The sequence below is a fragment of the Drosophila biarmipes genome, chromosome 3L (genome assembly GCF_025231255.1).
Source record: "Drosophila biarmipes strain raj3 chromosome 3L, RU_DBia_V1.1, whole genome shotgun sequence".
Classification (NCBI taxonomy): domain Eukaryota; kingdom Metazoa; phylum Arthropoda; class Insecta; order Diptera; family Drosophilidae; genus Drosophila; species Drosophila biarmipes.
In genome coordinates, this window is record NC_066613.1 from 24,566,060 (window position 1) to 24,593,252 (window position 27,193).

General features: G+C 40.9%; 1 protein-coding gene across 14 annotated transcripts in view; it reads right to left on the reverse strand.

The window, feature by feature from the left end:
- Positions 1-27,193, reverse strand: part of LOC108034869 (uncharacterized) — a 52,973-nt gene that overhangs the window by 23,500 nt on the left and 2,280 nt on the right. For all 14 annotated transcript variants that reach the window (XM_017110068.3, XM_044094954.2, XM_050886680.1 and 11 more), the window contains 2 exons: positions 14,599-15,013; positions 7,006-8,522 (listed from right to left, as the gene is read on the reverse strand). In XM_017110068.3, coding sequence (XP_016965557.1) covers positions 7,006-8,515 — 1,510 coding nt within the window. In that variant the 5' untranslated portion in view covers positions 8,516-8,522; positions 14,599-15,013. The remainder of the gene's footprint in view (positions 1-7,005; positions 8,523-14,598; positions 15,014-27,193) is intronic.

Consider the following 27,193-nt stretch of genomic DNA (forward strand, 5'->3'; position numbering starts at 1 on the left):
ATACACATCAAATGGTTCCAATGAATCAAAGGGGAAAAAATCGATTTAAAAATGGGTAAAACAAAATATGGAGGCACTTGTATTTCACTTTGGCGTACCCACAACATAAAAAACATGAACAATTTGCCTTGCAAAATGCAAAAATAATTGTTTGAGTAACCACAACAAAGGAACGTCAAATTAGAGAAGACAAAAACTGAGAAAAAGAAGATTTTCCAAGCGGGGAAAGAGAAGAATTGTCAAGACAAAAACGGAAGTTGCTGTCAAAATGTGCCAAAATCCGGAGGAAAGGAGGGGAAACCCCCGAGAAGAAAGCCAAGTGCAGTATGTGGGTATGTCTGATGATATAGTAGGTCGGTTAGTTAGGTCAACTTTCAAAAGCCCTGACAGTGCAGATATGCATAATGAAAACACGAGGAGACCAAAAGAAAGGAGAGTCTTAAATCTCTGTGGCTAAGAAGAGGACCAAAGGGAGGACCTCCTGCATGTCCTGCAAAATAGCTGAACAGGCTAAACTCCTGAAAAGTCGTTTAAGAAAAAATAAACAACAATTTGGACGACTGCAAAAATATTTCGAATTTCTTCTCCAGATAAAATGGTATGCCATTCAAACTAATTTGGAATGTTTGAGGACATTTCTCATTCGTTTTTAATGCGAGCAGAAAATGTCTCAATATAAAATAAATGTCACAAAAATATGTTAAATTCGCAAAATAAACAATTGCCCAGGTGGAAATACATATATTTGATTACCTGACTGCAATAAAATAAATTGAGCACTGCAAAAATGCGAAGGGAGTTAGCACATTCTTTAACCTATATAAACGACTACTAAGGAGAATACTTTGCATTTCTTAGCCCCGGGAAAATATCTCAATGTAAGTCAGAGAATATCTTTTGGCCACATTCCTGTCCAGCAGCAACAGGCCAAAGAGAAACCAAACAAAAAAGCCACACTGAAATATTTTACAACCTCTGAATGGCGAAAACTGCAAACACATGACAATTGCAAACATTTTTGTTGTGGCATACAATTTCGAATTTGAAAATAAACTCGGCAAAAGGAGAGGAAGCGGCCAAAGTGTCTGAGAAAAATGTGGCGAAAAAAATAAAGGAAAAGTTAAACGTTTGCTTGTGGCTGTTGCCAGGCCAAGAAAAACTCTGCCCACCGCCACACGCACATGTGAGGGAATTTTTCGAATATTTTTTATTTGTTTGTCGCCACAACAAAGTGCAGTTCGCTGAACCCCTGCAGAAACAAAGAAGGGCTTCCATACTTTTTCGACGTATCCAAAAGATACTCTCTTCCAGCTGCCAGATGTCTTTATGCACTTGGAGATCTGTGTCTTTTTTTCGCCATCAATTAACTCTTTTAATAGCGAAAACGCCGCGTAAATTAGGGTCACTCGGACAGTTTGCAATTTAATTTCTGTTCAAATCCATTACGCAATGCGTAAAGTTTTAAGTGAATGCGAACCGCCACACTTGAATATGGTTTAATTATAGAAAAAAGGAGGATTGTCATTCAGAAGTAGTACTTTCCCGGCGCACTTCAAGATCCCAACTGATCGACAAGGCAAAGCCAGACCTCACCGAATCATTCAAGACATTTCCAGACTCCGAGTCCGAGACGAGAGGATCCCTTATCAGGCTGGGGGACAAAAAAGCCAAAACTGCGCCCTCACGTGCCCCTCGAAAATCCAAACCGAAAGCGAACAAACCCACAACAATAATCACGCCCCTGTCTCATGGTTACTATATATTCTGGTATATCATCTTGGATTCGGGGCAACGTGCGGCAAATAATTTGTTTTGATTTGCACGGTTTCACATTATCTTCGGCATTTACTATATAGAAATATTGTGTTTTTGGGAATTCTGTCGATTACGCGTTCGAAATCTTCTCGAATTTTATATGCGAAAGTTCTTGCCCGCCTATCAACGCGACATCAACTGAAGAAACGGCCGCAGAAAATTTTCGCTTTTTCAGCATCGCCGCGAAAAAAAAACCCAGAGAGAGAGTGGAAAATTGTTATATAGCAAAGAGATCTGAGAGATCTGACAGATCACCGGACTTGGACTGCTCTCAGTGCCGGGCATATACGCTTTTTTTGGGGCCAGACATGTGGCAGCCAAAGTACAGGGTATTTCGCATTGAGGGCCGCCACTTGTCAAGATGCCAGATTGCAAAATCCGCAAAATGAAATGTTGGGAAAGGCCAGAAATTCGAGAGAATCAGTCAAGTGTCGAGACTGATTTTTCGGCTAGTGATATCTAATTATAAAATAAAATGAAAATAGCCAGGAAGCTGTGTGGAAAAGCGACTGTATAAGATTTTGGAAGCATAACTTAGGCGGAAATTCTATAAAAATACCATTTTTATGGCGCTAAAGTTCAGGCGAGCAGCCTCTGCAAATCAATTTGACTATTGCATTGTGTTTTACTACACTAGAGAAATAATAGAGCTTTACAGCGAATAGAATATTTTGTTTAGAAAAGAAAATTCATTCCAGCTTTTGACAACAAAATAACAAAATTTCAACACACCTTAAACTTTATTAGAATTTTTGTAAAGAAAAATATTTTTTTCTGTGTAGCCAACTACTTAGACTTCACACAGTGATTGTGGCGCTTTCCAAAGAATTTCCTCTCTTGCGAAATGTCGCCTTGATGATTTTTTTGATGTGAACATTTTTCAGCACATTTTCGCAATGGACGTCATCAGTTTGGTGTGAAAAGAAATGAAAGAAAAACTGAGAAAAACTACAAAATAAAAGAGAAAAATGTGGGAAGACGTTGGGTGGTCAAACTGGGCAAACAAAGATGAGGAACAGCGGGGAAAAATGTCCTCAAGTGGCTGTCAAAAAACCCACGCGCCATTCATTATTACATGGGGTTATTGAACTCTGGCGGTAAGGTTGCTGTCTCTTAGGCCAGCATTAAAAATTACGAATTTATTTTTAACTGAATACATTATTTTCGAATGTTTAAGGACTTTTACAAAAGCTTGTACGAGTATATATTCAATATATTAATGTAGAACTAATCACTACTGTAAATACCCATTTTTATTCATGAAATGAATTAATAAACGTAGTTATAGAGAAAATTCGAGTTAGGAAAGTTCGACGTATGGAAGTTTGACTGTATTTGCTACAAGCAGTGTAAGCAGGGCTATACCCCTGGCGCCATCTGTTGCTTGGCGACGCAAGCTATGGTTTGTGGCCAAACTAACTGCCTCTAGCTAGGTCCCAACCCATACAACACAACACAAGTAATGTCAAAAGAAGCAAAGACTCGAACCTTTTTGTAAAAACTACACTGAACAAAAAAACAAGAAAGGAAGCAAACTGTTCATAGTTCATATTCTTGCAGCCAAAACAATGGTCATGGCTTAATTTGAAAAAGAATACATTTACTTTATGGAGTCGAAAAGGTCCCCTGCACTGCGTTACAAACTTCCGACTGAAAATATAGAAAAATTTTAAAGACGAAAGAAAAGAATATTTTCAACATTTGTGCCTCGCATGCCGGCTCTTTGTATGTATACGTTGTTTTTGTTTTGTTTGGTTTGCGTAGGCGGCACACAAATGCAGCCGAGACCCTCTTTATAAGAACCCCAGTCCTCGCCCGCCTATTCATAACATATTGTCAATATTTGAGCGGCTTTTAATTTGTGATAAATAATACCTTCCGCTTGGGATTAACAGAAATATAAAGATCAAATATTTGTGCCCATCATGTTTCATTGTGCTGAAATAAAGTGGAGCACAAGCAACTTTTGGCAGGCATAATTTACACACACAAACGGAAACACAATGTGCACTGGGAGAAACAATATGAGAGCTGACAAGAAATGGTTCTAAATATTTTGTTCTCTTCCAACTTTGTCTTTGTTGGTCTTTGTTTCCTTATAACAAATTTATAAATTTACGGACGAAATAAATTTGAAAATAACTGAAATTGGATTTCTTTCGGGTTTTCTTGAAGTGCATTGCTCGGTTCTCTCCCCCACCTGAAACCACCCATATTTCTCGTGGCGTAGTAGTTTTTGAGTAGTATTTTCCGTGTTATTTATAAACTCTTGAATGTGACAGGCGGGCGCAAGCCATTTAAAATGTGCCATGCAGCACCGAAGCCTAGGCCTTCCTTTCGACTCGATGTTTCCATTTCTCTTTATTTCGTTCCCCATCCCGATTTCAGCCCCAATGAGTGCCATGCCCCATTCATGTGTTCCCGTCATGTCTCGAGTCTGACAGTCGTTAGGGCTATGGCTATAAGTACAGTGGTCTCTTAAAAAGAACAACTTATATGGGTTTTCTTTTTCATGATTTTTAAATCCAAAAACTACAATAAAATACAAAAAATGTAGAACAAAATAATGTATGCTTTTCCAGCTCCTATTTACAGGCATCACTGTACTTGTGTTATAATGTTTATATAGAACAAGGAACTCATGCTCGAGGATGGCGCTAAGCATATGACGGGTGCTGTGTCAGCGAAAAGAGAAGAAAATGCCGTAAAAATGGTGCTTGGGCTAGTTAAAAGAGCACAGAAATAGACAATTAGAGGGGAGGGAAGAACATCAGAACTCTTTTCACAAAGAAATAAACTGGGACTTCATATAACGCAATTGCAGACACAACCTACCCCAACTCGAGCACATAATCCAATCCACTTAATTCCATTTCGCCCTCCGCTTTGCCATCTCCTCCCCAACAAAAGCAATGAAATCAATAAATCAAGGTAAGCCACGCCCCCTCCATGGACACAACACTGCCATTTATGAATTAAAAAGAGTTCCAGACCCCAGTTCGCATCGCCAGATAAGCCATCATCAGCAGAAGCTAGAGCTCGAGGAGTCCAGCAGGCAGTGGAAACAACACGAAAGGAGTGTGGCATTTTGCCTATGCAATTTATAAATACCCTTATAGAGGATGGTATCAAAATAACCAAACTGCTTATAATATCTTTGGATATATTATATTGTCAAGTGCCAAGATGCACGTAATTAGCATACAATACATATCAATTTGCCAAGTACATATATGTTAAAGAGCAGAAAAATATTGGGCAATCTGCCAGGATTAATGTAATTATCATAAGCATTTATGTGTAATAGAAATAGTTTGTTTCACCACAGCCAAATAAATAATAGAAAAATTACAAAAGCCTGAAACACTTTTGCTATAAAATTGTTTGTTTTGATTTCATTTTAAGTTCTTAATTGTTCTCTTACCATATAATACATTTTGATATTTAACGTAGTATTGTTAAAAATACAACTTTAAAACCCGCAGAACTCTTGCAACCTGGCTTGTGCAATCATAATACCCCACAATGGGGCTCGAAATATGGTATCTTTGGGATGCGAAACGCGAACTGAGATTCAGAACTGAGGCTGCTGGCGGAAGTGCGGCGTGCAAATTCCAATTTTGTAATCAGCAGCTGGATGGCTTGGCGATGGCGATGGGACCGAGGAAGGCGACTGCGAGTGGAGGCAGAAGTGCAACGCATCATTGAATTCTTAATCTGGCATTAATACAATTTTATGTATGGAGTCGCTGGAAGAGGCGGCCTAGGCCCGAGAAGACCTCAAGAGGGGGCGGCGATCGGGCGTCGGGAATCCCAACAAAATCCGCAAAACGCCGACGAACCTCGGACCATGAAGATGGGCGACGACAGATTGTGAGCACTGCACTCGAGGAGGCGGATGAAGTGCAGCTGGGCAGGGCGCGAAGGGGCTCCCAGCGGTTCCAAGGCAGAGCGCTTGGAATGTTGTCGAGCCGTTGTCGTTGGGAGCTGCATTTGATATGCTTGCTGTGTTTGACCCATATTGGAATTTGCCTCCAGGGCACACGCAGAAAAATACAATGATCTTGGAAGCTCAGAATGGCAGCCTAATTAATATTACCTCGGTTACAAATCGATAGATATATAAAAAACATTATAAAATCCCTAAAACCTATTACTTTAGGAGTTAAATGAGTTTTTAAAAATGGGAAAATAATAATTCATATTCATGCTTATAGAAAAAATAAATAGTTATTTTGAACAGATTGTAATATTGGTAAATATTGTTAAACGATTCCTTATATTCACTGTGATAAACAATCCCAAAGAACCCACATGAAACTAATATTTTGATTATTAAAAATCTTTTTTTTGCTAAGTAGCCTGTTTTTTCGGTATTTTCTCCCAGTGCAAAAACAGCAACAGAGTGGCTTTTCAAGGGGGGTTGTTTAGAAGACAGGGAAGGGTCTTCGCTGGAGAAAGGGCGGAGTTGGGGCGGCGCACAAGTCACGATTTGTACACCGCTTAGAAAAATTTGTAATGAATGTGGGATGCAATGGAATGGAATGGCTGGGGATGAGCTGCATGGGCCGGTGGATGAGGCGAGGGGGTCTTGTGGGCCCAGTGGAGGACAACAGGAGGCCACTGCACAATAAAGGCGACCTGGCAGCTCAGCTCAAACACACACACACACAGCGAGAATGTCTGGAAGGTGTTTGAACTCCAGCCAGCAAAGTTCAAAACTTCTAAATGAAGGAAGTTCGAGAATGCCCTGGGACGAGTTGCTTCTGGTTCCTGATTCAAAAAGGCCATCAATTATGTCTAGAGAGGAAGGAAAAGGCCGTAACAAAATGGAGCAAACTGGAAATTAGGCGTTCTCTGGATTAGTTTGGTTCGTTTGTTCGGGAAGAACTTGTTTAACAAGATAAGAAGGACCTAGTTTTATGAGCCCTATAATCGTAGCCCTATCAGCTTAAAGGTGAATCATCAAAAAACACGGGTTTGTTACCTTAACAGCGTTATCAATTTTAAAGTGCTTTTCCTGAGAAAAATATATTTTTAGCATAGCATTTGCAGTTTTAAGGTTATAATTTGTATTAAATAAATAAAATATTTTCTAACTTTTATGACCCATACTTATTTGTTTGCCTCTCCCCACTTGCTATTTTATAATTTAAATAACTTTAATTTAATATCTCTTCTACAACTCACCTTCATTTTCGCTGCGTCGCCGCCTGGGAACACTGTTGTAGTTGCTACCATGGTAGTATTCCATCTCCGACTTCTCCGTGGACTCGTTCTCCTGCTTCTCATCCTCCGTGTGAACTGGTGACGAGGGTCCCGAGGAGGCACTGGCCACCGGTGAGCCCGAGGTGGCCGAATTGGTGCTGCCACTGAGTCCATTGCCAGGATACTGCCCGTTTGCGGCTCCGCCATCCACAGATTCTCTCTTAGCCGGCTGGATAATGTACGAGCTGGTGGGCGAGGCGCAGGATGAGGGCGTGGAGCAGTTGGTCATGGGTTGCGTGTCCTCGATGAGATCTACAGACTTTTTGCGTGGCTTCTCCGGTGGAATGGGTGCCACTCCCTGGTCGCCGGCATTCCTCAGCAGCTCCTGCTGCTGCTCCTGCATCAGGGATCTCTGGAGCACAGCTGCCGATTTCGCCGGAGGTGGAGGCGGAGAGTTCTCCGCCGTCTTAGTGGGCGACTGGCGCACCGCATTGAACTTCACCGGACTCACGTTCTTTGGCTTCACCGCCGGAATGGGCGGCAATGGCGGCGACTTGACCGGACTGCCGATCTTCCCGCTTCTTGGCTTGATCTCCGGCGGAGCCTGCGTTCGCATCGGCGGATTGGGACTGGCATTTGGCGGTGGTTGTGGCGGTTCCATGGCCGGCTTGGACACCTTCTCGCAGTCCATGATGAGGCCCGTTCCCGGCACTGTACGTATGATATCGCAGCGATTGAGATCGCTGTGCGTCCTAGTTGTTTTGGTTTTGGTGAAATGGGAAGTCCACTTCTTCTGCTTCTCGATCAGCTCCCGGGAGTTGAACTTTCGCTCCGGCTTCTCCGGCTTGTCCCCGCCTGAGCTGGCGAACAGAGCACTCACTGAACCGCTGGCTGGTGGTGTCGGAATGGGCGATACCTCCTCCGATTTTATGCGGGATATATTGTGCTGCGGAAACTTCACCACCGAAGTGGGTACAACTGGCGCCGCTGGTTCCACAATAAACTTGCTGTTGCTCAAACGTTGCTCGGGCGGAATGCCATTCTGGGCCACGGCGGCGGCATTGTTATTGTTGTGAACGAGTGACACGCCCGAGGGAAACGGAGTCCTCCGCTTGGGCGGCGATTGTGATCGATCCGAGGAGCGTGAGGACGAGCGATCCGAGCCGTCACAGAGATTATCCTCCCGCGAACCACTTCTCAGCAGTCGGGAACTCACATTCGAGTTGGACTCCACTCCCAGCTTCTCGAACAGAGCCCGGGCGTTATTGAATCTGGCCGAATGGGATTCGGTTCTCACCGCCGGAGCTCCTGGAGCGGAGTGGGCGTGGTGGGCAGCTGCAGCGGCGGCGGCAGCGGCGGCGTGAGCAGCAGCCACGGCAGTCAGCTGCTCCACCGGCTGGATCTCTATGGGTTTCCTCTGGAAGATGTTGGCTATCTGGCTCACCTTACCCACGGCAGCCGGAGCGGGTGCATGGTGCATCGGTTTCTCCATGATGGAACTGCAAGCAAATGAAAGTAAAAGATAATTAGAATATGTTTAAAATTAAAAGGCTTTAAAATATTTAAGTTTAATTCGATTTATATTTTTATATTTTATATTAATTGTGAATTTTAATTGTTAAGCCTAGTTGTGAATGCCAATTTATTGGAAGTTTAATTGCGTGTTCAACGAGGTGTGACATTCCATTTTTGGTGAAAATGTAATTTTTGTTTTTTGGCGAAAAACTCATATTTTCCTTTGACCATTTTGGGTGTAACTTGGTCAAAAATGATCCGAAACGTAAAAAACGCAATGTTTTGGAAAGCTAACTTGATAGATAAACGATCGCAGATATTTTCTGTCTGATTCTAAAAACTAAAAATTTTCACAAATTTTGATTTTTTTTGCAAGGGGTAGCATCGCCTTTTTTTGCGAAAATTGGTCAAAATTAAAAATTTTTAGTGGCGAATGCCAATTTATTGAAAATTTAATACGGAGTTTAACGAGGTATGACATTCCATTTTCCGACCAATACTTTTTTTGTTTCGTCCAAAATACTGAATATTTTTGGGTTAAAAATAAAGGCCTTAGTTTTTTGGCGTAAAACCTATATTTTTTGTTCACTTTTTTCGCTATAACTTGGTCAAAAATGATCCGAAGCTTAAAGGACGCACTGTTTTGGACAGCTAACTTGATAGATAATCGATCGCAGATATTTTCCGTCTGATTCTAAAAACAAAAAATTTTTACAAATTTTCATTTTTTTTGCAAGGGGTAGCATCGTCTTTTTTTGCGAAAATTGGTCAAAATTAAAAATTTTTAGTGGCGAATGCCAATTTATTGCAAATTTAATTACGAGTTCAAAAAGCTATGACATTCTGCCTTCCGTCTAATACTTTTATTGTATCGCTCAAAATACTCAATATTTTTGGTCGTAAAATTAGAACTTTATGTTTTGGTAAAAAAAAACGACATTTTTCTTTGAAATTTTAAAAATAGTCTTAGAAACGTATAATAAAATTTTTACTAAAAATTATGATTTTTTCCGTTTATTAACGGAAGTCGTATATATTAAGAGATTCCAGCTATCTGTGATAAAAATTCCCCTAACCGCACCCTAATGGCCAAACTGATAAAATCGACGGGGAACTTTTACGTTTATTGCGGTGTTACCTTTGCCATTTTCTTGCTCATCGATTTGACTGACTTTCGCACCGATTTTCACCTTTACTTTCAGCTGAACTTTATGATTTTTCCTTTGTTATGCGTTTGTTTGTTATTTTCTGCACATCAAACACAATTAAGGCTCCATTGATGGGGGCCCCTCGAATGCCTCTCTTTCTTCCCGTTTCTTCGGGTGTTGTTGGATGTGTGAAAGTCTTCGAAAAAGTGAACAAATTTCTGTTGTTGGTGCTACACTGGCGATTTTGGTGTGGAAGAGAAGCCATTGCCATTTGGTCTTCGCCCCGAGAATCGAAGAAAAGCAGCGAAGAGCGGGCCTGAGAGACCCAGAGAACTGCGAGTGGGGAATGTTGGTTTGGCGGCGACATTGAAAGCGGTTCACTGGGGTGTAGGTGCCTCCACACAGGTACCCTTATCGGCTGGGGCTGTATTGATTTACAACTTGGGCTAGGTTGGTTCCTCCAGTTGCCCTACTGGCAATAGAAAATATTCCACGGCAAAATTGTTAAAAAATTTAAAAAAAAAAAAATGAATTAAGGGTATGCCTTAGCATTAAAAACAAACTATAAACCTCAACAACAACAAAACCAACTTTATAATTTCTTAACATTGAAAACCTTTAATATATCTTTTATAACTTTTTATAGGTTACACATGGTTCTAGATATCAACTAGTCCCATAAACCCAACCCCACCCATCCGAATTCACCCCTCATTAGGGACCAAAACAAAACAAAGTTCTCTACAATCATAACCTCTTTAACTGGATTTATTTTCTATGTGTCAGAAAGGCGGGCGGCGAAAAAAACGCATTTTGTGCCACACAGAGTATCTGAGCTAGGCAGACAGTCGAAACTTATCGCAAAGTCAATAAGAACAAGAGCCTAACTAGCTGGAAACGAGCAAACACCGGCGAAGAGGTAAACAAATGGCCAGATAGTGAACTCACACCCATGTCCACACAATTAGGAGGAGAGCAAAGAACGTGCCACAGAATTGAGACAAAGGTCGCATCTGAACAGTCGGCTGTACTATCATCTCTGGGGTCTGGGGTCTGGGGTCTGGGCACTGGTTCTGGGTTCTGTGCTTTGTAACTATGGATGCGGGACAAAAGTCAGAGCCCAAACACGAGACAATGGCGAGGGCTAGAAGCTTATCTAATCTAATCGAAATGCACAATGCATGTGACCATGAATTAAGATAGACATGAGTGAGATAAAGATTACGGCGAGTTAAATTTAGTCGGTGATCTCGTTGGCCATAATATTGAAAAGTACAAACGCGAGGTCCCACACTGCGGATGAGCATCACCCTAAAAGGCTTCACTTAAAATATCACGTATCCGCCGCATGGCTCCTCTTTTCCCCAAAGGAAAAAACAGCCCTGCATTCGGTGCATTTTACAGGTGATAAATGTTTAAAGAGCTGGCAGATTTATTTGGCAGCCGATGGGATATTGATTTAACGACAGTTTCTCTCCATCCATCCATCTATCCCATGCTCATTATAAATTAATGCCGCAGAAAATGGCCAGAGGAGCAGGAAGGACGTGGAAGGACATCGACATGGACACGACCAGCACGCTGCTCAAGTGCACAATCCATGCAGCTTTTGGGGTGGTGGTGGTTGACAGCCTGCTATTTATAACAGCCCCATGAGGTCCGCATCCTTGTCCTTGGCTTTTTGGCTTCGGAATTTAATCGTACAGTTCATGGCAAGATCTCCCATCGAGCGCTTTCAAGGGTGTATGGAAACTGATTTATGGCCCATAAAAAGGATTATCGATTTTAATTATGTTTATAAATATAAATATATTAAAGCAGATATAGATATTTGCAAAGCGCAATTCCATTTTTATTTACTTATCTCACCCTAAATAAATCAAATCTTTACGAAGAAAAACTGTTGTTGTATATAATAATAATTATAATTTAGTGTATTATGGATACTAAATAGATCAACAACCCTTGCTCTTATAAATTCCATTACCAACCTAATTCCAAACCATAATATCCATTACGGTTTCCGTGTGATTTGCATTATAAAACCCCAGAGAACCCATTCCAAGGCACCTCTTTTTCAGCATAACCGTCGCCATAAACATTAGCATAAATACGGATTAAGACACCCCATTAAAAAGCATAATCAGCGCTAACTGCCCCCGATCATAACGATAACGATCATAATTTGCGCCTCGCAAATGACAAAAAACTAGTTTACCCCCATCTGCGACTCTCTAATTTTTGCATAAATGTTAATTGCACTCGGCAAAATGTTAAATTGCACTCGTTAGCTCGAACACGTGATCAAATCCAGGTGAGAGATGGGGGTACGTACAAAATAAAGCAGGAGGAGACCAGGCCAGGTGAGCAGCAGGCAGCCAACGACGCCATGTGCTATAATTGCGTCAACATTCAGTCTCTTGAGCGTGAACAAGAAAACAATGTCAACAATGAAATGATGGTCCCATTGTAAATGGCAATGGTGCAGAGGGGAATTGTGGCAGGGTGGCGGAGTGAAGTGGCGGGCACAAAAGATTGGTAGCAATTAGAGAAGCCACCTACCTACTGTGCCAGCACACACCATGTACCATATAATGCATTTCACCGTGAGTGGAGGACCCCCACTGGGAGGTCTTGGAGTTGCCCACCAGTTCCCATGATTTAAAAACTTGGCGCCAGGAAAATGATTTCTTAATGTGCTATGGATATAGGAATCGGAACAGCCGTAAAGATGATGAAGCTGGGAACCATCGCAGGTGCTGGGAACCAAGATATCGGGGTTAACAAGGAGGACAACCCTCGTTAGCTACGGTCTTTAAAAATGATAGATTAAAATAAAATGAAGAGTAAGATCCTATGACCTTTGTTTTATTTAGATTTAAGTGTTATTTAACTTCTAAATATTTAAAATTTGTCTTAATGTTTTATATTATAATATCATATTCTGCTCTACATAAACATTTAAACTCACTAGAATGAGTGAGTGTTCATGTTTATGATGTAATATTGTGTTTTTCACTTTTAGCAGGAAATACTAAACTGCTTACCAGGAATTAGAATGTTTATACCATAATAACAATATAAAAATTGTGTTAACCAAAGGCAACTTCCTGTGTAATGAGACAAAATACATTATTTCATTCATGTTTTTTAGATTTTCCATGTCAACATTTCAATTATATTTCAAGTTAAATCCCAACCTTGGACGTCGCAGTGGTTCCTAGTATAGTTCTCTAGCTTTTGTGTATTTAACAAGCTGTATTTCTTTTCATTCCGCTTCCAAGCCCCACCTCCGTCGCTCGTGACAGCTGTCTGGCACACAGCCTTATAGACTTACAGACCTCTAGACAATTTTCCGCGTAGGCCTGGTTAGTAACACAACTGACCAGGGAGCAAAAAGTAAGAAGTAGAAAAAAACACAGCCAACCGACCACATTCACTTATTAAACGAGAACACAACAATTCAAGATGTTTTGATACGGTTACCTTGCGATGAATACGAAACGAGTTGTCGCTGGGCTGGTGGTTGTTGGTTGTTCTCGGCGTTGTGTGTCCGTGGTTCGTTGGTCTTGTTAGACAAATTATGCCAATTAAACGGTGGGAAAACAAGTTGGCAAGTCTGCACGCGCTGGCCCCCAAGAGTGGGTTTCTCGATCCCACTCTCCCACTCTGAAATTCCGACCACGAATCCGAACTGGATTGGTTTGGGGCCTACGTTCGTTTGGGCTCCGTTTGGCGGGTAAAAAAAATAAAAAGTACATAGCTCACCGAAACGGGTCTTCAAAGGATGCGCCGGGGTAAATTGAATAGCCACACACTCAGCGGATCCCAGACTAGAACCAATTGAGATACGTCCTCAGCGCACCAAAGTGTTTAGAGCCTGGCACATCGATCGGCATCCATTTGCATAATCGAACCGATTGACTGCTATAAGCCTGACAAATGACTGCCAGTGAGTCAGTGGCCTGGAACGGATCGAAGTCGGTGTCGCCGGGATGGCGGGAAACTATTTATAAGCTCCCGGGATGCTGCCAGATTTGCATACACTCCCCACCAGGTAGGAACCAACTTCTTATGCTCTATCACACGGAGGAAAGTGTGCTTTTAAAATGCGCCATGTGGTTTTTACATTTCAGTCATGCTTGGCTAATGTGTGAAAATATTTTTATCAATGAAATAAAGTTAGGATTTTCTTTCTGAATTAGTAAAACCTTTAAACCTGCGCATATTATAAGACTTAGAATTGAGAGCTTGAGTTATGAAACTCCCAGAGCTACAAATTCACTCTTATTTCATAATATACAATTTATTATACAACTAATATAATAATATTGTATTATTTTTATTTTATAAACTGTTTCTACTACCCTCGAGGGGTAAGCATATAAACTAAGCCCCAACCTGGCGCCATCGTCCTCGCACGTTCCCCAAACGAGTCTCATGTGCGCATAATTAAGGAGTCCAGGGATCTACAAACTTGGCTAAGGATGCGCCACGTGTGTGTAAGTGTGAGCCACTTTTTATGACCTAACTGGGAGATGGGCTTCTAAAAAACATTTGTGGCTGCTTTGGGAGAGGAATTGCCCCGGCTTGGAAAACAAATGTTCCCATTGCCTAAAATATGACTTGCCAAAGAGGATTATGCTTGATCAGCTATAAGTTGAGCTAAGCATGGATTGTAGTTTGGGGCAAGCATACGAAAATCTTGTAAAATGGCATATGTAATCTCCAATATATTTTTGTATTGTAAGCATTTTATTAAAACTATTAAAGATGTGCACCCCTATATACTAAATACTTTCAATTTGAAAGTGTAATCGAAATTTATGGGCACTCCACAGTTCATGTAATCGCGCCATAAACCCGCTCGGCTCTGGGATTTATTGCTCTACTATGGCCAAACTGGACTCACCTTTCTCCTGGCCAATTCAGGTGTTGCGCGGCGCGGTGTCCTTCCTCCTCGTTGGCTGCCCCGCTGGCTGCCTCCTCGGCTTTTCCTTTGTTGTTTGATTAAACCTGCTCAACACCTAAAGCCTGGCTCCGCTCCAAACATTTGTCATTGTGGCGGGATGTTTGTAGTGTCGGTTTTCTCTTCGATTTTTTCGCTTCAGCTTTTTCGTATTCAAGTTGAGCCCAGGTGATGCTGCCCCTCCACTTCCACTACCTCCCACTCGCTGGCACTGAAGCGTGTCTAGTTGTGTGTTTTTTGCCTCCTTTGCTCGTGGACGTCGTCGTCGTGGTTGTCAGCCAATCAACCCACCGCTGGCCTCATCGGTGTCAGCATTTTTTGTGTGTTTGCCTTTTGCGCAAGATGAAAATGCAAATTTCTGCAAAAAAACAATCCAAGAAACAAAGGCAAACAAAAGTTAGAAGAGCGAAAAATGCAGTTAAGAGAAATGGAAACTTAAGTGCCACACGGAAAGTAATATCTATTAAAGCTGTTAAGGTCTCTAAAAAGAGATTGCAACTCAAATTAATCTAAAGAATTCGCGCAAAGATATTTGAGCATTACTTGTTTATTATTAAAATATAAAATATGCTTTAAATATATCTTGCACTTTACAAGACCTTAATAACTAATTTTTCTTTATTTTTTTCAATCAAAAATGTATCCCCTATTCTTCCCAGTGTAATTGCAAGTTCAATGAACCGAAAAACAGCCGAAAGCTGGCCAACGAAACCAAATAGAATTGCCACATTTTTAAGGTGGCCCCCGAGGCATACGAAATTAGTGGCGACTCTCCTCCGAGGGGCTTCGCCCAAGGGTTTCTCGCCGGAAAATTGAAGGTGAAATGTTGCAAACGGAAGCAATTAGTTTCATTTGGAGCTGCAGCAAAGCGAATGGGGAAAAGATAAAAGAGGAGTTCGAGACAAGCCCAATCGACTGAAACCGAAAACAAAACCGGGGAGAAAGTTGGGCCAATTGATAAGCAGCGAGCGTCGTTTCCAGTAGCCAAAAATCGTCAGTCATCAGTCAACAACAACAATGTTATTAGCTTTTGGGGGTAATCAAAGTGTCGCCTCAAATTACCCCCACCAAACTGCCCCTACTTCCCCATTTTCGGCTCTTTGTGCCCAAGGTAAACTCATAAATTTCGTCTGCCTTCTGTGACGCCTACGAGAGCCCAGGCTGAAAATCACTCGGCGCATTGTAATTGTCTAATTTATTGTTGCTCACCCGTTTCACTCGTTTATAGTGCGTGAGAAAATCGAGGTGGGTGCAATCAAATGGTTAAACAAAATGAAGAAATTTAAGTGAAATGGGAGCCGGCCTAAGTGAGTTACTTGGGGCAGGTCGTGAAGTTGTGGGAGACATCAGGTAAAGGCTTGAGGAGCCCAATTCGGTAATTGATAGTGGGATCAAGAGTGAAAGTCACGGGTAGAAAGAGAGATTATGCATAGTTTATAGTATACAAACTATTTCTAGGGAATATGAAACTTTTATCAAGCAAAACTCGTTGACATTTTCATACGAAAAACAGTATACAAAACCAAGAACTGCCTTTATCAAAACATTTTTAATGCATTACAGTAAAAACTAGCGAAACAGACTTTAATCAAGAAATTTTAAAATTTAATTGTTTCTAAAATTATATAAATTGTGAATAATCCCAAAATATGCATAGTTCGAAGGCCACTTTGGCTGACATTTCCTTCTCCGAAAGTATGGAATCGCAGAACAAGGTCACTCTGGCCAGTAAACCTCCTTTTCCACCCATTTTCCAGCCACATCCTCCCCATAATCATCATGCCATTTCAGCAATTGCCGCTTGACATTTGCGATCCATAAACTAGATGCCGGCTGAAAGTGCCAATAACTCGGCATTAGAATCTGCTGTCTTGCGAGGCCTTTAATTACAATCAATCAGATTTCTCCTTGGCCAAAAGCCCATATCATTAGCTGGCCGGGTTTATTGGCATCAAGATGGGAAGGGGAAAAGAGATCTGTGCGGTTGCGTCGGCTCATAACGGTTTGATGTCGGTTCGAGCCACATGTGATTATCAAGTTGGTTTTCGAGATGCGTATAAATCATGTCAGCAACAGCGAAAACAACTCGTTGGCTTCGCTTATAATTATGAGAGATGTCATAACTTTCAATCACACAACAAAAAATAATGCGTTAAGAGGTTGCTTTGCTACGATTTCTTTTGAACAGCTCGTTGTATCAAGGCCGATCGAAATGATTTGATCAAGACTTCCAAACTAACTTTTACAAAACTTGCCAAGAGGAAGCCAAAGCGATTGCTGTTTTCGTTCGGGGTTTCTCGTGTAAATTACATTCAAGTCACCCCCTTGTCGTGTTTTTAGTGTTATTATGGACCCGGCTAGGTGTTGGCCTCCTGCGCCCACTTCGAACTCCCCATTCTCCGGGCTTTTTATGGCCTCATAAGCTGCTATGTCTGCCGAGGCAGAAGAAGAAGTGAACAACTTTTCACGACCTTTTACGGTGCAGAAAAGCAGAAGCAGCTGGCCAAACCAAATCCAAAACTAAAACTCTGGCTAAAACTGAAACACCGATGAGCAGCCCGACTTTGCCGGTAAGGCCATGTAATGCTAGAAATTGGTTTCAGACCAGAAAAGTTCTCGCCGCGAATGCGAAGCTGTCTTGCCTTATTAAGAGCCACGTTTTTAGGTGGGATGTCTGGTCCACCGAACTCCGGGTAGAGCAATAAAAAGCGGCTGGCAGTGGGAAAATGCGAGAAACGTTCTTTTTCTTCGGTTTTATTTTCAATGAGATTAAATGGTGAGTGAAGTGAGACAGGTGAGTCAGGTGGGTGGCTTTTTGATGTCTGCTGAAAGGTCGTTTAAAACATTCAACTGGATTTTAGGTAGAGAGAAGGTGTACAAAAATAGAGACTTTAAAGTCTCACTAATAGTTCAAAGCTACTGTATAAAATGGTATTTTATTTTAATATAATAAAAACCACTTATTATTCTCACAATCATCCGCGGCCACTTCCCATGCCAACTTATAGCTCATCTCTTAAGTGCTTCTCAATTTCCAATTCTACCAAGACATTCTTCATGTTTTCCGCCTCATAATCAACTGAATTATCAGATTGCATGCCCCATCATCGCAGCTCTTGACGCTAATCGGGGAAAAGTATTTCTAATTCACAGTTAAGCCGGCAATAAGCCGTGGCTTCCTTAACACTTTTATTATGGCAGTGCGAAAAAATGATAATAACAACAAGCCAGGCATGCGAAATAAAGTGAGCAAAAATGTTGCAGAATTAACCGCGCAGTGGAGCATGTAAGTGTTACATTAAACGGAGGCGGGGCTGCGATTTTAATTGCCAAATCCCCCCGCAGCCGCAGATTTGCCCCGCCGTCATGGGATAATAATTATGGCCAGGCAGATAATCGCCATACGGCAAGAGTTGCAATTACAATTGGAATTGGTACGAAAGCCATTAAAGTAATTGAAAATCCCGTAAGAAATGTAAGACCTATTTCAGGGCGTTGCCCACACATAAAGTAGATGAAAATGCAAAGTGGCGGCCATAAAATAAGGCCTCTAACCACTTTCACAAGTCCTGTGCCTGTCTATACGAGTACTCTCCACTTTTCCCTCCCCTCTGGACAAGCTCATAATTTATTGTCGCTGCGGAAAATTGCTTTTCCAGGGTCTGCAAAGTGAGTCGCGAAGAGTGCAGCAAAGTACATGTTGCATGTCAATTTTAATTGCATATTCGGGCCCGTCAAATTGAATTCGACTTGCCACCGCCGGGGCACGTGGCCCTCAGATAAGATACAACTTTTTATGTATGCATCGTGTACTTTGTCTTATTTTCACTGAACGACAATTATTGATTGGGGCCCAAAATCACGCGCTCTTATCAGCAGATAACTCGAATATATTACGAATATTCATTCAATAGCAAGTCTGGCCAATATCAAGTTCAACCAACTTGGACAAATCCGCCAGCAAAGACGGAACTCTGTGAACAAGTTTCCATCGGAGCCGCCGGTCAAGCTAATGAAATGTTGCAGGTTGCACAATATTGACCATAATAATAAATCCTCGCTCGGCAATGTGCATCATCCACTGCCCGCCCCTCCCCAGGCGTTTCCATCCTCCAAGTGATGGATTGTGGCAATGAACTTGACATTAATAGGGCTTCCTCTAACTGCCGCCTTGCGTGACCGACCCCGCCCGCTTTTCTCCCTTCACCATTTACCATACTCCATAGGCCATATATTCCATACTCCGTACCATCTATACTGACCCACCTGACGGATGAGAAAGGCCCGGAGAAGAGAGGAGCACACATTTTCTCATGCCTCCCATGTTGGGACAAGTCAATCTCCACCAGAGTGCGAGTGCGAATCGTGGCAAGTGCATAAAGAATTTTTAATTGTGCAGGAGAGATGAGCAGAAGGGCACTGGGGAAAAATAAACCAGGAACTTTATAGAGGAAAACGAACAAAAAACTGTTAAAATTCCCTTGAGTATCATAGATTAATGTACTAGGATCATAAAGTTGTATTTTGATTATGAGAGTCTTATACCAATGTTTTAGAATCATAAAGTTGTGTTACTTATAATACCAATGAATTATTAAAGGAATGAATTATAAAATACTTAAATTATTGAATTATAACTTCAACATTTAAAGAACGTAAAGAAGATTAGTACAAGACAAGTAAAAGGTTTTTTTTTAATTCTATACTATTTTCTATTTTTCTCTGTGCATCGAGAGTATCCGACAGATAGGGAGAGCAAGGCCTGGCCATAAAGACTGGAAAGGCAATGTCCGTAGATGGCAGGGCTTTCTTTAGAAAAAAAGCAAACCGCAGGCAAACGGAACTCGTGTTTAAGCCTTGACTTGACAACGGTCAATATCTGCCACAGCACATGAAATGAAATGTCAACTGCAAATTGAATCATCTAGGGGATAGAATGACCCACAAAATGGCAACCCAAGGGATCTAAAAGGATTACAACCGCAAGCCCCAAAAAGAGGTGTCAAAAAGCTCGACGTAAATTAAAAGCTTTACAAAAAAGGCACCAACCATTTAAACAAGTGTTTGGGATTGAACAAAAAATGTAAGAAGTAAAAACCTCAGGCTAAAATTATAAAATTCCAAAGCCAAAAAAGAAGCACCCAAATTAAAAGCTTCTCAAACTCTACTAAAAACGATTTTAATAGAAAAAGTTTATGCCGCAAATTAAAAACTCGTTTAACAAAGTGCGACAAAAATCGACACCATGGCCATGACCAAAGGTCTTGACTTTGGGATCCCCGAAAGTGCACCTGCTCCCCCATGTCTCTCCGCCATCCTGACGCTTTTGATTAATGACAACAAATGCGTGGCAGACATCTGGTCGCCGCGCAACTCGCTCTTAACCCCTTTCACCAGTCGACAGACGAAAGCGAAAGACTGAAAACGAAAATAAATAAATGAAAAATAAAATAAACCGTGGAAAGACGAAACTAAGATCGTTCCGAGGGCCCCAGTACCAACTCCCCCCTTTTTTTGCAAGTGAGAGCGTGACAATGTCAACAGAGTAAAAAAAAAGTAATAAAATACGATATACATAATGAATAAACACACAAAAACCAGGTAAAGCGTGGCCGAATGGAATTTAACGCTGTGGCCCTAAGAAAGCAAGGGCTGAACAAAAAGTAAAGGGTAAAAACAATAATTATTTCAACCTTAACTTGTATCTTTTCCATGTTAAATGTGACAAAGATCGCCTGCAGTTTCCTATAAACTGTCGTGTAATGACAATGCCCATGAGCTGAGATAGCGAAAATAGCTGGGGTAGATAGACACTAGAAGTGGGCGATATGGGAAGCATTCTTCATGAATGCGGAAAGTATAATTTGGCTAATGGAGGTTTCGACTACGCTTTATCTTGAAACTGATATGGGAATGGCAAGTGTAACCGTTTATATTGTTTAGATTATTAAGCTGAATGAGAAAATACACAAGACGATAAATATTGTCTGTATTATCGAGTGCCCTGGGAATCTACTCTCTATCAATGAAAACGGTTCACCTATTTCATATAGAGAGTTTTTAATAGCCCTTCATTTAGTATAATAACCAAAGAAAATTTCCTCACTTCGAACTATAAATATACTTCATCTATTCAGAAAGATAAACCATATCGCTAGTAAAATTGTAACACTTTTCATTTCTAATCCAGCAATTACTTACAGTTGACAGCTGATTTGGACACACCTATCATCTGACTTCAAAACTCTTAAGTAAAGAGCTTTTCGAAGCCACAAATGGACTTACCACTCCATCCCTGCAGTAACCCAAATTTCCCTTGGCTAACAAATATTTACACAAATCTCCTTTCGCAATCGCTTGCGTCTACAAGTTCAAACATCTCCATTTCACACCCACCAGAACTGAAAACCATTTAAGCACCCCATCCAAAGTTCAGCATTTTGCGACTTTGAACTTTTAAGGTTTTGCGCACACACCGGGGCAGAATATTTCATAATGTTTAAGGCTGGGAAAATAGAGAGGAAATTTTCCTTTTTTATTTGCATTGCATTTTGCATTTTTCGCTTTGCTTTCGCCATATATTTTTTTCCATTCTCCCCACTAAACGAAACAAACACACGGCTGGGAACATATAGAAAGCAAATCCAGCAAATCCGCTTAGAGTGCAAAAATGGGGGAAAAAAAACTGTAGCAATTGCCAAGTTGGCTAGAGTAAACTACTCCATCAACCCCCCACAATTTGCACATTCTCCCCCGGTGTCTGCCGTTTTCCCCACTCGAGTCAAGTGCAGTCAAACATTTGAGACGCAAAATGGGAAAATTCTGCATTTTCCGAGCCCCCGCAAAGTGGGTAATTTGCGTGTTCGCCAGCTGCGATTTCATTCCGCCGACTTGTGCAATCCTCGTGACAGCCACGATGTCTAGAACTGAACTTGGACTGCCGCTTATCAGCTGATTCACACCAATTAAATTCCAATTTTCGCATAATACTGCCCATTATCTCCGCCGCACAGAGAGACTGACTCTTCCCTATCAAGTTCTAACTCATCTGCCATCCATTGATTAGTTTCGCTTGAACTTTGCTCCATCATCATCATTGCTGTTTTATTTCGCACTGCGTAGCTTTTTCATTATATTGATATTCTATTGTTTGCCCGCTTGAAAGGGGTTTTTGTCTTTTCGGCAGTTTTAAACCCCCTTTGGAATTGATTTATGCATATTTATACAAGTGAGCGAGCCCATTAAAATTGTCATTCGCCTTTGTTTGTTTGCTTTAATTGGATCCTGCGCCAAAACGCAAGCACTAACATGGGACTGATCGAAAGTCTGGGCAGTGTATATTATATAGAATACATAATGCCACGCATCTGTTCATAAAGGTTGCTTTCGAATGTGGAGCACTCGTTCAACTGCCGAGTGGACATACATTTTTAATGGCAACTGCAGTGGGGCGCAAGCAAGTTCAAGGAACTTTTAAACGAATTGTTCTTGATTTAAATGTACATTTTGGGCACCAAAGTGGAGGCAAATTGAATAATTGAAGTGCTGCTATGAGTCACAGCAAGTAAGCTTTGTGTAAAACAAATTGCAAATGATTTATATTTTAGTATTAGTATTTTATTCCCCATCCCAAAATCCAATTCAATTATCCCCACTTTATGCTGTTAACCCTCCAATCAAGGATCCCCTCGCATTAATCCCATTTTAGCTATCCAAATTGCATTCGACTGACAATCCCAAATGTTCCAATTTGCATTCAGCCCGCAGCAGTGACTCAAAATAAGCTTCGATCCACAGAATCCCTTCTCGGCCCTCACATCTTTTGATTCCCGGTTCCTGATTTCTGTCACATCCCAGGTTTGGCTGGGCGTCATCTGCCTGGGGCAAATTATTGATTTATGGCCACGCGTCGCCTGTCACTGTCAAGATAAAGTGCCATGCTGATGTAGAAGTTGAAGTTGCAACCCAAACGTGCAGTTGCACAAGGAAAAGTAAATGGTTTCAGGGTCTTGGGTGTCGCAGAAAACTTATTCGACAGTATTTCGACCGCAAGTCACAGGAAATTAGGTGAGAAAGTGGCTTGAAGGAGTCACTCTGAGTTCATATATATTACGCTGCTTTTTAAAGAACAAAATTCCCTAAAGTCTTGATTTTACTATTATAAAGATAGGAACGTTAAAATATGAAAAATCCTGTGATCATTGTATATATTTTATTGTAACCTTATTTTGGGATCATAAATGTAAGCAGCCTCTATAGCATATTCGCTCCATTTCAGAAATTATAACTTTAAAAACTTTTGAAAAACTGGCATACCCCAGTTTCTTTCTGTGTAGGGATGGATGGATTGCAGTTGCAGACTGCCGACTGAGACTGCACTCTGTGGGCAGCAGGCGTGACAACTACAAATGCCACAGGACGGTGCAGAGACAAAGCCGGGAAAGAAAGGCAGAATCAAAGTTGACTCAACCTTAAGTAGACACTTCACACTTGGCAGGGTCGCTGCTCGCCCGTCCCTCCGCCCGTCCGGTCTATATAATCCAATCCCGCCTCCTTTCGCCGTTCCCAGGGTTCTTGGTTGCCCTTGCAGCGGTACTACTGTACTTTTCCAGAGGCTGCTGTGCCATGGAAGCCAAGGGAACAACCCCTAGAAATGCAAGCCGGGGAAAAAAGCTTAAACACCAAAGGATGCAGGCACTGCGGAAAAATGTGGAACTCTCTTAAAAATTATAAATAATATACTATCTTCTCTAAAAGGTCGTTTGTTAAAAGAACCATTAGTATTTTAACAAAAGCTTATACTTTCTGTTCAACTAATTTTGAGAAGATTATAATTACAGATTATAGGAACATTAAAGATATATTTGGAACATAAAAAAATTAAAAAATAAGGATAATAAGGATAACGATTCTGAAATACAGTTAAATTTTTTAAATGCTATTTATAAAGCTGTCTATTCTCTTTAATATTTTTCTTCCAGTTCAACATATTCTTACAAAATTATGGTCCCCCAACAGATTTTTAAAAATCTATTTTCCTGTGTACGAAACAGTACAGAAAGGAGGAGAACAAGGAGGTATACACACCGGTAACTGCAAGGAAATTGAATAGAAAGCCAGACACAAAACCAAAACAAAGCGAAGAGAGGTTTTTCAGCTTTTAGTGCGAGAATGGCAGGAAAAGTGAGCCGGCGGTCGGGAAAACTTTTGTCATTATGCAGGCAATGCTTTTCTCTAAATTTTCCGACCGCCTCCACTTCCTGCCGTTCATCAAACAATTTCCCCTGCCCTCGCTTATCTGGTAAATTGTCAAAAACTTTTTTGCCCCCTCTTTTTTCGCCCGAGTTCCACGTATAAATAACTCGCCAGAGCAAAGGAACAAAATTCAATAAAGCAAAAAACACTTTCCTCAAACTCTAGAACAAAAACCAATCCTCCAAGCAAAAACCCCCCAAAAAATGCATCCCCAAAATAGGCAAATGAAGCCAATAGCTGTTTGCCCAGAAAAGGCTACTCGAAATTGACAGGGGAAATGTTTATTTTTAACACGGTTCATTTACCAAATTAGGCCTAATTTTTGTGGTCAGGTCTTGGAAAATGGGGTCAACTGGAAACAGGGTTTGGTCGGTTGGAAAATACAATAATAACGTGGGGGAGGTGTCCCAAATTAGCTGGCAATTAATTAGGCACGCGGACGGAAAGCAAATCCATAAAGTTATAAACAGCATTATCTCGTTTACTTTGCGTGTTTTTGTTTTCTATTTATTTTTTTATTTTTTGGAATGGTTGTGGGGTGTCAGAGGGCTGAGAATAAACCTTGAAGGTGGCGGCGGATGGTGCAATTTACATTGTTAACTAAGCTGAGGCGGAGAGACCGACCAGTCATGCAACTTCGGAATTCTAGGCTGCTTTATCTCTCAGCTCTTTTTCCTAGCCCATTCAATTCAATCTCGCTGCAGTTGCAATTGCAGCCACAGAAGGTTGCTAAATTGCATAATTCACAAACTGCATGCTGCATAGGGTTAAAGCCTTCGACAACGAGTCGGAGTATGAAACCTAGAGTAATGTTTTTGTAATTGGCTTAAAAACTTGTTAATTAAGGAAATTGCTAACACGATTTAAGTTATGATAATATTTAAATGTATTAATTAGGTTTTTCTTGTATTCTGTGGGAGTAGTTTTAAAGATATTTATCATTTCTCTAGATTAACCACGATTTTGCCTTATAATTCCCAACTAGTTTTGGCAAATGTAGTATTTTTTTAGTATTTTATTCCTTTTTAATCCTTACGTACACTTGAAGAATTTGTTTTGTTATCCTGAGGGTTGTGAAGGGGGTTTTTGTTTAGTTCTGTGAGACCGTAGTTATATAGATTTCTATTATTTCAAGATAAACCTCGATTTTGCCTTATAATTCCCAACTAGTTTTGGTTGATCTAGTATTTTTAAAATATTTTTTTCTTTATTCCCTTCTAAGTGAACTTGTAGTTTTTTTATGTAATACTAAGGGTTGTACGGAGGGTAGACAGACACTCCATTGGATGTCCATACCAAATGTATGCTAATAATGCCCAAAGACATTGCCGGCAGGCTCATTACGTATGTACATGTGTATATCGATCGGGGGATAAGGAGGCGTCATCCGGAGGGGGAGTGCCTCAAGTGGGCCAGTATAACCCACCCATTTTCGGTGTTGTATGTTATGTTATTTGAAAGCTTCGCCCCGCCGCATGTTTATCCCCCTCTCTGGTTTTGTGTTTCGGTTTTGTTTCGCCGTGGGTTACAAAAAACATTTCAAGTTGTTCCACAGGGTTTTTTTCGGTTTGCTGTCCGGACAAGTGGACAAAGTGGTCCGCAAGTGGTTGCATGGCCATTAGAGAGGTGTGGGTTGAACTCTGGGCGGGAATGGGGGACCACTGCAGCTGTGGCCAACTATCAATTACTTAAATGCTAGCTGGCGTAATCATTGAAATCTTGTAGCACACAGTATATAAACCCTATTACCAAAGTTCTTTTCATAAAAGGAGATCAAGACTATGCTGGAAGCTACAAAAAATGTCTTTAAAGACTCTAAATAATCACTTGTTTTTCAGTAAAAACACAAACATTCTAAAAGCTGTATATGATTTAATGGCTATAAATACATATTTGTTTTACAACTCCTAAAACCTGACAGATAACTCTTACTTCATTATGGGCAGCATGTTAAATACGTAATGGAAACATTTTGCCAACCATCTACAGTCAAGTTCAAGATTTTCTTACACCAAATTGTACCGACAAATTTAACTGCAATCTGGGTTCACTGAACCCTGCAAAGATCAAATAAAAACCAAACCACAAATGGCCGCATTAGGCTTAGCTAATATCGCTTTTCTTCAGACAATAAAAACCGAAAGGCCCCAAGCCATGAACAACCCGTGATCATTGATCAACCGAAAAACCAAGAGCCAAACGCGCACACAATTTGGATGCCTTATATGGTAGATAGCCAAACGGCAGACCCCAGTCCCCAAAAAAAATAACGAAAAAATGGATGAATAAATAAAGGCGACATTTTGCGGCAAACTGCTCATATCTTTACAGATATATACCTATAGCTTTGTAGGAGTTTCCATTGAAAAGTCGACCAAAATGCCAGAGATCCAAGATCATATGGGCCGAAAAATGGAAGCCAAAAGAGTCGTGTGCTAAACTTGCGCCAAATCAAGTGACGCAAGAGATAAAGCCAGGGGGGTACATAATATGTATATCTTTTCGGGGGGCTATGGGGGAATTCCTAAACTTGATTTCGCCAGCTGCGCGTGGGCCACCGAAAAAAGATACAAAAACAAACGGAGGAAAAATAACACTCAAGAGCTTGGAGATATCGCTGATCTCGATTTCGTTCGGAACAGTCGAGTTTTTTGCCTGTTTTGGCATTGCAAAAGTTTTTCGTAAATGCGAAAAGTGTAAAACAATACTTTTGCGATTAACATAAAATTCAGATTTACTTGTAAATAGACTGTGGCTTCTTTAATTTAGAATAATGTCTTGCATAAATCTTGCCATGTCTGCTCTCGATTAATTTAATTTGCAGCGATCTTCGATGTAGATTTCTTTGGAAATAGTTGAGACAAGATTCAGAAGCATAAATGTGAAGCAATAAATCTAAACTATTTAATAGATTGATGTACGTCGTTTAAAGAGCCCCCAGAAGGCAGATTGAGTGTTGCTCTGGCAAAAGCTTTTCCATAAATAAAATGCGAAAATTTGAAACAATAAATCCCAGCCGTATAGTTAAAGCAATTAGCATGAAATCACGATTCGCTTGGAAATTATAGCTTTTAAATGTCCAGTCTGTCAAGCTGACTCCTATATGGTTGTTTCTTTAATTAGGAGCAATTTGTTGGATAGCTGGCTGCATTTTATAAGATACTTAATCCGTGCAGCCAAAGTTTGTGAAACTATAAATTCAAGGCGTAGAGCCAACTTTTGGTCATTCAAGGCGATTAGCATAATACGCAGATTTGCATGAAAATTAACGCATTTGAATGTT